Genomic DNA, 13977 nt, shown 5'->3' with positions numbered 1-13977 from the left:
TCTCGACAAGCAAACGTCGGAGTGCGAGACGGTGCCGTTTCGATGTGATGCTGTACGTGAATTGGGGGTGTTGATTTGGGCAAAGAGAGGCTGAAGGATGAGCATATTAGGGAGGGTTATTTTTGGTAATTTCACTTCGCGAATACGAGCGAACGACATTATTAATCCACTTCAATTTTCACGCCTAACGAGCGAGGAAATGACACCATTACTGCTATTATTTTCCCGCTGGATTTGGGTGTTAAGTCTTGGATCTGACTTTTGCTTATATATATATATATATATCAGATCATATCCAGAGCGGAGTTCCGCTCTGAAATTAAAGTGTGAACTTCGAGTTTTGGGTCGCTTTTCGGATGCATATCCACATCTCGACCGTTCAGTTTTTAGGTACTAGTGTATAGATTATCTCTGCAAATTTTCAGCCAAATTGATGATCGTTAAGGTATCTAACTCGCTTAAACCAATCGACGGACTGAATCTGTCAACCTGAACCGTACTAGCTTTAAGGCAGTAATCAATGCCTTAACGATCATCAATTTGGCTGAAAATTTGCAGAGATGATCGATCTATACACTAGTGCCTAAAAACTGAACGGTCGAAATGTGGATGTGCAACCGAAAAGTGACCAAAAACTCAAAGTTCACACTTTAATTTCAAAGCGGACCTCCGCTCTGGATAAAATTTGTATATATATATATATATATATATATATATATATATATATATATATATATATATATATATAAATATATATATACAGGGCCCTTCTAGTGAGGGATCCATTTTTTTTGGCCATTTTAAGGGATAGCTTATTAGATCCACTTTTCGATCATATATCCACATCTCCACCGTTCAGTTTTTAGGTCTATATGAGCATATCACCTCTGCAAATTTTTAGCTAAATTGATAATCATTAAGGCATTCAAAACTGTAATTTACAATTATAAACATGAACGGTTCAGGTTGGACAGATTCGGTTTGTCCATTGATTTAAACTAGTTTGACACCTTGACGATCATCAATTTGGCTGAAAATTTGCATATTTGATCTATACATTAGGACAAAAAAACTGAACGGTCGACATGCCGAAATGCAATCGAAAAGTGGGTCCCAAAAGAAATCCCTTAAAATGGCCAAAAAAAGGGATCCTTTAATGGAAGGGTCGGCCCTCATATATATATATATATATATACAGGGCCCTTCCAATAAGGGATCCCTTTTTATGGTCTTTTATAGGGATAGACATTAGACAAACTTTTTGATTTTATTTCGGCATCTCAACCGTTCATTTTTTAGGTCCTAATGTGTAGATCACTTCTGCAAATTTTCAGCCAAATCGGTGATCGTTAAGGAATCCAAAACTGCAATTTACACGAACAAACCGAATCTGTCGAACCGGAACTGTCCGTATTTATAATGGTAAATTGCAGTTTTGGAGGCCTTAACGATCACCGATTTGACTGAAAATTTGCAGAGGTGATCTATACATTAGGACCTAAAGACTAAACGGTTGAGATTGCGAAATGTAATAAAAAAGTTGGTCTAATACCCTATCCCTAGAAAAGACCAAAAAAAGGAATCCCTCACTAGAAGGGCCCTATATATATATATATATTAAGAGAAGAGAGCTTGCTCTCCAAAACTGAATATTTTTACCAATTTAACCTTTGGTTATTAAAAAACTATGAAATATAATTAATCAATAGGGATAATATGGTAAATTGTAAAATAGAAAACAAAAGAATAAAAAAAGGCAGAAAATGTGGTAGTCGTACGAGAAGTTTCTCCACTACCTTTAACATCTTTTCACACACACAGTGGGTGGGCCCTGCTAGTGTGTGTGTGTGTGTGTGTGTGTATAACAAAATACTTTTCATTTTCATACAAAAAATATCTCAAAAATTTTTAGTCAGAAACTAAAATTATGAGATTTCGAAGAACAAGTTAGATAGATTATTTTTTTCTCCCCATGAAATCCCAATATGGGAGAAGTTTCATTAAGAGATGAGGCAAAGTACAAATAATTAGAATAAAGAGCCTAAAAGGGAAAGAAAGGTAAACCTCATCCTCCACTTAAGGTGAAAGACAGGAAAAAAGCAAGAGTCTACTTGTAATAGCATGAAAAGTTGTTATTAATTTCTTGGAGTTTCATGGAATTAATAAAGTGTTCGTTTGTACGATTTCGTGGTTCGAGGGTAGAGCGGAAGTGTTTCAGACAAATAATTACTCGAAACGTTTTATTTTCGAGGGGTCAAAGGGTTGACTCTTTATTCATTGAGTTTATTTGAAAACTTTCTTCACAAAAGTTGTAGAGTGCGTTGATACGAGTTAGTGGACATGCGGCACGCAACAATCGGAGTTCGTATGGAAAAGTTATGGTATGTGGAAAAACTTACTATTTTTGGAAATTTGCTATAAATACCGATTTTTCTGAAATTATCTTCAGAAAATCAGATTTTCATTTTCGGAATCCGGAAACCCTAATTTTCTCACCCTTTTCTGCTGCCGACCTGACCAAGATCAGCGAAGCTAGATCCGTCGTCCTCCGACAACGCCACCACATCGGTTCTCTTCCTCTCTCTCTCCTCTAGCGACCCTGACCACTCACTCACCTCAACAACCACCGTGTGTGGCGCAGCAAGGCCCGAAAGGTGGAGGCTCGCTACCAGCATTGCTCCGGCCTTTTTCCGACGACAATACGGCTCGAACCATGCATACGTTGTTTTCAAGCTCTCCTCCTTCTGATCACATCTATACCGGTCTTGCAACACGATTCACCGTGGATTGATCGGAATCTAGAATTGAAGTTCAAACAGCGAAATTCGCTGATCTAGTTTTCGAGCTTGATCCCGACCGATCAAGGCCGAATCGACCTTAGCTCCAGGTATAAAGTTTGATCCTCTTGTTGTGCTCTCAATTGTGTACGGTTGGATAAGCCTGGAATGGAGGAGCGTGGCAGCGCGTCCGGCCTCTGTTGGAGCAGATCCTTGCTCCTTTATCATCTACTCGTCAATACGAGCGTTGTGATATATGATTTGTAGCATTTGGAGATCGTTTGAGCATGTTAGGGTTTTTAGTGGTTTCGGTTATCTCAATTTTTTATCCGTGAGGATCCAGCCGTTGGATTGTCCTTTTTGTTTAGGCGATCTGACCCTAGGAGTGTTCCGGAGACTTGGGCATTCTCGGATGATGCTTCGTCTCGATTGACTTAGTATTCGGGTTTTAGCTAGTTCGCATGTTTCAAACTTAGATGCTTTCGTATTGCAAGTGGTATTAAAATGTGACCTTAATGTGACTAGGTACGTGACAAAATTATTTTGGATGGATTGTGTTATCTCGATTTTGTAAGAAGACGCAGTGGGATTTAGAGGTGAGCAAGTCTCACGGGGTTCATTTATGAACGGAGTTACTTTAATATTCAAAATTATTTATTAAATTGTGAAATCATTTTTGGAAATAAATATTTGTTTTAAATGAAGTGTTATTATAAAAATGATTTTTCACGGGTTCTGTATTTGTGAACTATAGTTGGTATTAGTAGCATTCCTGAGCGGGTGACTACGTGTGTATGTGTGTGTGTATATATATATATATTTACGTGGAATATATATTGGTGCAGTTGTGTAATGAGCTAGAATTAACATGTTTTGTGAGTTCGATGTTGCTATTGTTATGATTTAATTTTCTAAAGAAATGAATGGATTTTGGTTCTTTTGAATGGAAACAATTATATTATTGACGTTTCGTATTTGAGAGTTTTACTTGTCAAATTGTGCTGGCGGTTTAAGTAGTGAAAACAATATTTCTAAATTGATTTCTATATTGTTTTTGAGATGGGAGTTGAGTTTTGAAAATAATATTTTTGCAGTCAATTATATTGTTTTAGAAAGTGTTGAGGTTGTGTAACATTTTGAATCTTGAGTGACTTTTTAAATGTTTTGGTCTTGTACCGAGGGTCACAGTAGTGACCGAGGGTGGGTTATAGGAACCATGTCCTTGGCCGGGGTATAGTTACGATTTAGTTAGAGCTCTAGTCTGTCTGCCATTGTATGTCATGGGGGGTAACAATCAGGTTACTTGCGACTCATAAGGACGTGTTTTTAAAAGAGAGTTTAGAGTGTATTCTTTCATTTAATTGTCTGAGGGGGGACTTGATTTCTTATTAAATTGTGAGTTGAAAATAATATGATTTTTTCACTTTAGTGATGTATGTTGTCCTTAAGAGGTAAGGTTTTCGAGTTTTGAAAACGAGTTATTTTGTGGGTCGTTTTAATGGAGTTGAATGGATGGTTTCTTCACTTTAGCGTGAATTGTTTGATTTTATTATTGATTTCTGTTTTATTTGAATTGTGTGATTTTAATGTAACCTCATGAACTAAAATATATGCAGGAGTTGCTTTGATTGAATTGTGTGATTTTAAGTGATCTCCTGAACTAATTTTCTATGCAGGGATTACTGATTTTTATCTTGTTTGATTGTTAGTTCGGTAGTGTTGGGAAATTAAATGTTGTTGGCTTTAATTTATTCTTAAGTTGAGGAAATTGTAAGCATGTGTGTTTTGAGTCATTTCAGTTGAGTTTACTCATACGAGCTTGAAAAACCTTACCGGGTTTGTTGTTGCAACCTGGTGCACTATTCCATGGTGTAGGGGTTTTTCCTGCAGGTCAGGGCAACCAAGGTTGAGACCGCGGCTTGTTGTTGCAGTAGCGTTAGGTTTAGAACCTATTTTGTGTATCTACTGCTGTTTATAGGTATGCTCCTTGTGAGCGTTTACATGCTGTTTATAAGTATGCTCCTTGTGAGCGTTTACATTTACTTTAAAATTTCGAGTTGTGTAAACACTTGATGATGTAATATGTGACTCTAGTGAACGAGTCAGTATTGACATTTGTGAGCTTGGTTATTTGATTGCTTAGTTTAAATTGAAAAAGTTTCTACATATTTTTGAGCGAACGGTTGTTATCCCGTTTCGGATTTTGAATTTCTTTATCCAAAATTCGGGGCGTGACACTACTATAATTTGTAGCTTGAAACAATACAAGAGAAGAAAAGACTTAAAGCTATAGAAGCTAATAGAGACTTGATTTTCTACAACATTATATCGACCCCTATTAATTAATTTGTTTTCTTGAATTAGAAAGTGTTGGTGAAATTACAATAAAAATTATAATTTCTCTTGAGAAACTGGTTGACAAAAGGGTGAGGCGCGGGTATCTCGCTCTCTTAAAGGAGATTCAAGCTCTTTACGGAACAATGCCGGTGCACTAGAAATCTCTTGACTTGTCCCCTCTAGGATACAACAGCACAACAACAAGTTGTACGACTCACACCAATCTGCATTAAATTGGAGGAACCCAAAGCTCCACAGAAAAGACACCTTTCTTTGGCCAAAAAAGAACAAAAGACACTTTGGAGTTTTTTGAGGGAAAGTTGATGGGTAAATAATTGAGTAAAAGTTGGATGTATTTGATGTTGCAATAAATAGTGTTATTTATAGGCTCTTAGGACACTCCCTACAATTAATAAGGTAGTAACCAAATGTCATAGGTTACAAGAATTAAAAACTCAAAATAAACCAAAATAAATCACCATGAGTTACAATTAAAATTCAAAATAAATTCTGAATTTAAACACACAAATAAATTCACCCAAATTTAATTTCAATAATAAATAAAAGATTAAAATGTTACAACATAAAGTATAGTATATATATAGCCCAGTACTATTTGGTCTAATGACATAAGACTCCCCTTTATAAGTGGGAGGTTGTGAGTTCGACTCACAATGGACTAATTGTTGTATATGAGTTGTTTATTTAATGAAAAAAAAAAAAGAGTATAGTATATAAAGACTTTCACGAAATGCCAAAGACTGATAAACTTAGTCAAGTCCACTGCCCAAACAAAAACAAGAAGAAAGAAGTGCCAGAGAGTATAGTTCAGCCATGCAACTTGACGATAATATCTGTAGCTTCTACTGATCAAGAGAAACACAACCATACATATATCTATCGATTAAATTTCTTGTTAATATGATAATATGATTAATATCCCTCTCTATAATTCTGCTGCCTATATAGCTTAAAGAACCCAATCAACAATTACGTCTATACACACCTTTTTACAGTACTGATCATTACCCAATATGAAACCTATTTTCATTCCTCTTAACCTTTCCAGCTTGTTTTTACTCATCGTCACCCTGCTGGTGGCCGGAAAGTCTGCACCTATCTACTCTCCATCAGATGATATCAGCCTTAACTGCGGCTTTTCCGGCGACACTGTCAGTAATTATGATTTTCAAACTTGGACGGGAGACATCAACTCAAAGTTTTTCCCCGAAGAAGCTGGTAGCACATCCCAAGTCGCAAAAGCACCACCGTCGTCCTCCACCGGCAGCCAAGTACCGTACACCACAGCTCGGCTTTCGTATTCAGAATTCACTTACAGATTTCCCGTAAGTCCAGGCCAAAAGTTCATCCGCTTGTATTTCTTCCCAGCTACGTACAACGTGGACTTCGACCGCTCGAAATCACTTTTCTCTGTCAAAGCCGGTGGCTACAGACTTCTCAAGGACTTCAACGCTTCTCTCAGTAGTATTTACTATGGCTATGAGACGATACTTAGGGAATTCTGCGTCAACTTTGAGCCAGATCAGCGGAGTCTGAACATCACATTCACTCCCAGCCAGGGTGGATACGCTTTTATTAACGGGATCGAAATCATGTCCATGCCAACCAATCTTTACCACTCGGCAGCCCAAGGCGATGGGGCTAGTTATCTCGGCAACAGAGGTAGCAGATATTACGTTGAAAACAACACCGCTCTGGAGATGATCTTCCGAATCAACGTTGGTGGCAGCCCAGTATCTCCGAATGAAGACACCGGCATGTACCGCACCTGGAATCCAACCGACGAGTTCTACTTAGATGATCTAAGTGGAAAATTGAGCACTGTACGACCAAGATATAATACTCCTCTCAATTTTGCAAGAATCCCCAACTACACGGCGCCCGAAGACGTGTACCGAACGGCCCAGACAATGGGAGGGAACATCACCATCAACAAGAGCTACAATCTCACCTGGGGATTCCCTGTAGATCCTGATTTTTCTTACCTGGTGAGGCTCCATTTCTGTGAGATTGATCCGAATTGTACCGCGTCTAGAGATAGAATGTTTCAGATTTTCATAGCCAATTTAATAGCTGAACTGTATGCGGACATAATCACCTGGACTACGGAAAATGGAAAAGGAAATGGGATTCCCATATATAGGGACTACTTTGTGTCGATGCTGAATCTTAGAACCCAAAAGAAAGGTTTCGTTAATCTCTCTGTTGCACTACAAGCAAATCAAGACGATTACGATACTCACTATTTCGATGCGATCTTGAATGGGCTGGAAATCTTCAAACTCAATGATACAGACGGCAATCTCGGCGGACCCATCCCCGAGCTACCGAATATCCCGCCAAAGGTGACGTCGGAAAGCTCTAGAAACTCGAAGAAGAAGTCGACTCCTATGCTTGCTATCCTCGCCGGTGTAGTTTCGGCCTTACTTGTTCTTTCCTTCCTCGGGTTTTTAGTTTTCAGGCGTGGAGGAAAAGTCAAGGATTCCAACTCCAGCCACAGGATGACGACGTCAACCATGACCCTTAGGTCACCTTATCCATCTTATTTGTGCCGTGACTTTTCACTAGCAGAGATCAAAGGCGCCACCAAAAACTTCGATGACACTTTAATCATTGGAGTTGGTGGGTTTGGGCATGTCTACAAAGGATACTTCGACAATGGGGCCACCCTTGTGGCAATCAAACGGCTGAAAGCCACTTCATCGCAGGGCGCCCACGAGTTCATGACGGAAATCAAAATGCTCTCCCGATTGCGCCACCGTAATTTGGTTTCTCTTATAGGATTTTGTGCCGATCCAGGTGAGATGATCTTAGTCTACGATTACATGGCACATGGGACCCTCAGTGATCATTTGCACCGGACCAAGGAACCACACCTTCCTTGGAAACTACGGCTTCACATTTGTATTGGTGCAGCACAAGGTTTGCACTACCTTCACACAAGTACCGAAGGCACCATCATTCACCGTGACGTAAAGAGCGCAAACATATTATTAGACGAGAAATGGGTAGCGAAGGTTTCAGATTTTGGGTTGTCAAAAAAGGGAATTATCACAATATCCAAGACCCACATTAGCACGAAAGTGAAGGGTAGTTTTGGATATCTTGACCCTGATTACCATCGACGTCAACAACTGACTGAGAAGTCTGACGTGTATTCATTCGGAGTAGTGTTATGTGAGGTATTGTGTGGGAGGCCAGCTGTGACCATTGTAGATAATAATAGAGTTGGGCTAGCTGGATGGGTCAAGAAGTGTCATCATGAAGGGAAACTTGATCAAGTTGTTGACCCAAATTTGAAGGGTGAAATTGCATTGCGATGCTTGCATAAATTTGTTTCCATCGCAATCAATTGCATGGATGATAATGGGATCAATCGGCCGTCAATGGAGAATGTTGTGAAAGGGCTTCAATTCGCATTTGAAATGCAACAGAACAACGAGAATTATATTGATCACATTGAAAGGACGGTGCAAGATGAGATTGGATTGATCAAGGACAATGAAGGGTCTAGTTCTAGTGAGCGAAGCAGTGGGGCGAAAGAATCCATCCAAAGGTTGACCGGGACAATCTTCTCCGAGATCATCGATCCAGTTGGGAGATGATCGACGAGCAACATTGTTAACAAGATGAGAGAGATCATTGTAGAATCATAGGTGGGTACATGGATAATATATGTAGTAAAAACTAGTAATACAATCAGTCATAACATTTCAACTCAATCTCAGTTTTTTACGAACAACTGTTATGTTAGTAAGTTTGAACTCAAAAGAAATGTAGAAGCAATGTACATTTTGTTGAATATTCCGAGCTGTGTAAATTCCAATTTTCAATCAGCATTCTAGTCTTTCTCGTCCTTTACACTCGATAATGAAAGATATTTCAAGTCATTCCTCACCAGTAGGTGTTATTGCACATCGTCAACGAAATTGAAATTGTCTCTAGCCCAACGAACCTTTACTACTCTGCACCTCAGAGCAAAATGGAGTCTGCTTTCGTTTTCAGCCCCTAAGTCCACCAAGTCTCTGCCGTCCACTCATGTCATTACTTTTCATTATTGGATAACAAAACAAAAAAAAACAAAAAAAAGCAATGTGGCAATGTAATTTATGTAACTGTCCAAATCCTAAGTTCCTCGTTACATTTTAAATAATTGTGCATTCCGGCCAGTTACTCGTGAATCTCGTGATTAAGTCTATAAAGATTAATGTGAAAAATTATAATGTAGACAATATTCATTTTTTTCACTTTTTTGCTATTTCAATGGGATCTTAATGATTTATTTGTTTATTTTTTCAACGACTAATGATATTTTTAGTATTTAGCTTTAACACTGAAACTTCCAAATTTGCAGTGAAACTAATGAATGGAAACTGTGATAAAAAATTTGCAGTGACTCGGTGACTAATAATACCAAGATCGATCAACATTAATAATGAAGACTTTTCTACTAATTTTTTTTTTTTTTTTTTTGAATCAATCCATCAATGATTGCATTACTCAAGCCAGAATGACCATTACATACCCCTCCGCTACCATTCAAAGATAGACAAGAGGTTGTGGAGGTAACACACGGTACATAGTATTAGACCACTCATTAGACAACCAGTGCTCACTTATGAAAGCAAGCCTATTACTGCGATAACCTAGGACGTAGTAATAGACCAAGTAAAACTATACTCATTAGTGCTCGAAAGAAAACTAACAAGCATAGGTTCCTAATACAAGGAATTATTTTAATTTAGACAAAACTAAAACATAGTAAAGGCCTAGGGCAATAACCCTAGCCCAAAATAGCAGCCCAACAGCATCCAAAAGAAAAGTCCAACTCCAGAGCCCATCAAGCTGGTCCGGCCCCAGCCCATATCCTCAACGACATGTCGTTTGCCACAATCCCAGCGTGCCTGACGCCATGCCGCACATCACAAACCCAGCAGCACTGCCCGACCCGCTCTGCTACGACCCGTGCCACGCCGATCTACGCCGCCGCGACTACTCACCGCTTCGGCCCAAACCCCCGCGCCTCACGCCGCCACATCTCATGCCTGAGACACGCCGCCACAGCTCATGCCGCACCGTACGCCGTTCGAAAACCCGTTGGTCTTGATCAGCACACCCCGTCGCCGATTGAGATGCGGCCAGAACCCCAACCCCGAGCAGTCTGGAAACCCCGAAGCGCACCACCCATGAATGATTCGGCTAAATCGGATCGAACGCCCGTCCAGCAGCAACCCCAAGACGATGGCAAGGCCCGGAGGCCAACACCGGTCGGGGAGCCGCCGGACGAGATAGAATATTGGTGTGGAAAAAACCCGACTTTTAGGGATTTTAGGGTTTTCTCTCTCTCCTGTCTTCCACTAGACTTTTCTACTAATTTAGTATCTATCCTAATTGAACTAATAATTTATGCATAAAGACATTTCCCAATTGCAAGGACTAAATAACGCAATTGAAAAGAAAGCAGTACTACTTGTCAAAGTCTATCCACCCATTGACTGATGATCATTCCTACTGCTCAAGAAATTCTGATAAGTGGATTACAAAGAAACACAACCACACATATCCATGAGCAGCTTCGTTCTCTTTCCCTATCCATCATCATACAAAGATTATCCCTAGCTACAAAGTGTAATCTCTACCTTTTCTTGTTTCAACACATGGTCACGCTGATCGTGGCCAGAGAATTGCCCCCTATTTCACGCTCTGAATTTACTTATGATGTAGAACGGATGACAATAAGGATCGAAGAGCAGCTTGATCGTGAAAAGGGAAAACCCGATTTGGGCAAATCTGGCGTTCAGAGTCAGAACTGTGATTGCTATACTTTTTTCGAAAGGGAACGATGCCAGGAACAAAACTTGTCGCTTTGTTACGATGTGTGGGCTTTTTCGGGATCGTTTCGGACCTCAAAACTATAATTTACTATTTTTCAGAATTTTTGGTTTTCTAGTTCGCTTTGGATTTGTTTTGTTTTAACCTGTGGGCTTTAGAGCATCTCCAACAGTATAAATTGTTCTTTAGTTAAATTTAGCTAAAGTTGTGAAATATAGCTATTGATTTAGCAATGTTGCTCCAGCAATAGTAGCTATTTTGTAAATAATAACTATATTTTACCAAATCATAAACTGACATGTGGATAACAGAAGAGAGAGAAATATAGTTTTTGCTTTAGCTATGTAGGATACTCTAGCTAAATATAGCTAACTATTTTAGCTATAGTTAAATTTAACTTACCTATAGCTAGTCTGTTGGAGCTGAATTTTGCATTAGAAATAGTTATATATAGCTAAAAATTGAGTTTAGCTACTCTGTTGGAGATGCCCTTAGGGTTTCATTGTTAGTCGCCCTAGGGTTTCTTTTCTCATATATAAGCAACCTTAAACTGCTGCAATATCATATTATCAATCAAATTGAGAGTTTTCTCATCTATCTCTAGTGGACTCCAGAATTCTTGTTTTAGGTTTATTGCTTGTAAACGTAGGGTTACTTTCCTACTGTGACAACTTATAGCATTCCCCTAACTACGCGCCAAAATTTCACTCGCTTATATTTCTATCGTGTTTCTTATCCCAACTTCACCCGCTCATATGCTCTTTTCTTTGTCACAGTCGGTGCCTTTACCCTTCTCAACAACTTCAATGCTTCTCTTATTGCAGATGCTGAAGGTGTGGAGATAACAACGGATTCTGTTTGAACATTGAACAACAAAATGGTAAAGACTTCCCAAGAATAATCTCCAAGTCTTATATAACTGCAAGGACGTCTATTCTCTTTAACTGGTTGGTTCGTCGAGATTCTTTACTTCAAGAGCAGAGCCAAAACATTTATGCATGAGTCTTGGATCATGTCTCACTTTTGCTTAAGAGAAGTTCAAGACTTTTGTCAAGGAAATGTGACGACTAAACGCTCACATATATACCAAACTCTTCCAGTATAAACAATATCTCGAATTTTATAAACTAAAATTATGAGCTTTTAAAGAACAAGCTAGACAGACCTTTTTTTCTTTTCTTTTCTTTTCTTTTCTTCATGAAACCTCAAGATGAGAGAAGTTTTATTAAGAGATAACTCAGAGTACAAATGATTAGATCAAGAGTACTAAAAGGCAACAAAAGGTAAATCTCGTCCTCCACTTAAGGTGGAAGTCAGGAAAAACGCAAAAATCTACTTACTAGCTAGTAGCTTGAAACAATACAAGAGAAGAGAAGACTTAAAAAGCTCTACAAGCTAATAGAGACTTGATTTTCTACAAAATGAGATAACAACATTTAATCACCCCCTATTACTTAATTTGTTTTATTGAATTCGAAAGTATGGTATATAAAGACTTCTGCTGAATGCCAAGACTGATAAACTAGTCAACTAGACAAGTCCACTGCGTAAACAAAAGCGAAAAGAAAAAAGTGCCAGAGAGTATGGTTGATTGATGTTAATTGACGTGCAGAGCCAAAACTCAGCTTCTACTGATCAAGATTCAAGAGAAACACAACCATGCATATATCTATCGATTAACTTCCTTGTTAATTTTGTTAAGGGTAAAAGTGTATTTTGTCAACTCAAGTTAGATATATTTGTATAAATAGCAGTTAGTACTCTCATTCTGTAATACGCTCTCATTCTTGATCGAATACAAACCTCTTCTTCTTCATTTTCTTTCCTTCTCTTCAAAATAATATACAGAGCTTTCATGATATTAGAGCGGGTTACCCACGTGTGCATGCCTAACAGTTACACGGGCTCCACGTCACCCAAGTTGTCCACATGTTTGGCATGAAAATTCGCCACACGTGTATTAGTTTTTGTTGGAGACATCATTCCCTTGTCCTTCACAATACATGATCGCAGAAGAAGACAGAGTCACATCTAAAATGACAACATAGTACATAAATTGGAAGTAAAACGATTCTGCTGTTTTTTTTGGGTGAAGAGCTTCTTCATTTTTTGAGTGAGAAAGAATCCATCAAAATCTCTTGGAAAGTGGTTGGATTGATTTTGAGTTTTGATATGTATAAAAAGCACTATAAAATCCTCCAAAATTCAGCATTTAATGAAATCCTTAAAAATCCGTATACTTTTGAATATCTGCAGATTTGAATGGATAATTTTAAATCTTAATTGAATACATCAAGATTTTAAAGGATTAAAAATATTGAAAAGTTTTCTCATGTTGTGCTATAGCTAGGGTTTCCCGAGTCAAATACTCTTCTCGTCCGGCGGCGCACCTACATCGGTGTGGGCCTCTGGCCGCGTCGGCGTGTGGCGCGTGCAGCCGGACGGGCACTGTCCTCATGGAGCTTGTGAGGTTGTCGTGCGCACTAGCAGGTTTCTGGCTCAAGCGTGGTCTGGGAAAGATGGCAGGAAGGAGGATGTTGGGGTGGGTGGATCGATTCCGATCCGATCTTCTCTGGTCGTGGGAAATCGCAAGTGCAGAGCAGTGTGGGGGTGTGGCCAACCGGTGATGGGATGGGGGGTCACCGACGCCTTGACGATCTGGGTTTGGGTTGGGATTGGGATTGGGGGTTCTTTCTCCTGGCAGTGGCGATTCAGACAAGGATTGGCTGTACTTTGGGGTCCGGCCGTCGATTTCAGCGGTGATCTCTGATTGTTGGCGGCGTGGTGTTACAGGTTCGATGGCGGTGGAATGGGTGGTCTGCAGCTCTGGCGTCCTTTGCTGGAATGATTGGAGGATGGGTCGGGCTTAGAGTGTTTGGCCTGTACTGGTGGGCGTGTGTTAGGTTTTTGCTTATGTTTTTGCTTTGTTAGTGTTTCCAATAAGTCCCCATCCAAGTATGGTAGGCGAAGGTTTGCCATGGTGGCGGGCTTGGCTGTCACTAGTGTTTTA

The 13977-nt window shown here is 39.4% G+C and overlaps 1 protein-coding gene across 1 annotated transcript; it reads left to right on the top strand.

Annotated features, from left to right (window-relative positions):
- Window positions 1-5919: 5919 nt before the first annotated feature.
- LOC133741543 (receptor-like protein kinase FERONIA) lies at window positions 5920-8877 on the top strand. Its single transcript, XM_062169422.1, has one exon. The coding sequence runs from the start codon at window positions 6149-6151 to the stop codon at window positions 8738-8740; it is 2592 nt and encodes an 863-aa protein (XP_062025406.1). The 5' UTR covers window positions 5920-6148; the 3' UTR covers window positions 8741-8877.
- Window positions 8878-13977: the final 5100 nt, after the last annotated feature.

This window comes from Rosa rugosa, chromosome 3, assembly GCF_958449725.1.
Source record: "Rosa rugosa chromosome 3, drRosRugo1.1, whole genome shotgun sequence".
Taxonomy (NCBI): Eukaryota; Viridiplantae; Streptophyta; class Magnoliopsida; order Rosales; family Rosaceae; genus Rosa; species Rosa rugosa.
This window is presented reverse-complemented; position numbering and strand designations above follow the sequence as displayed.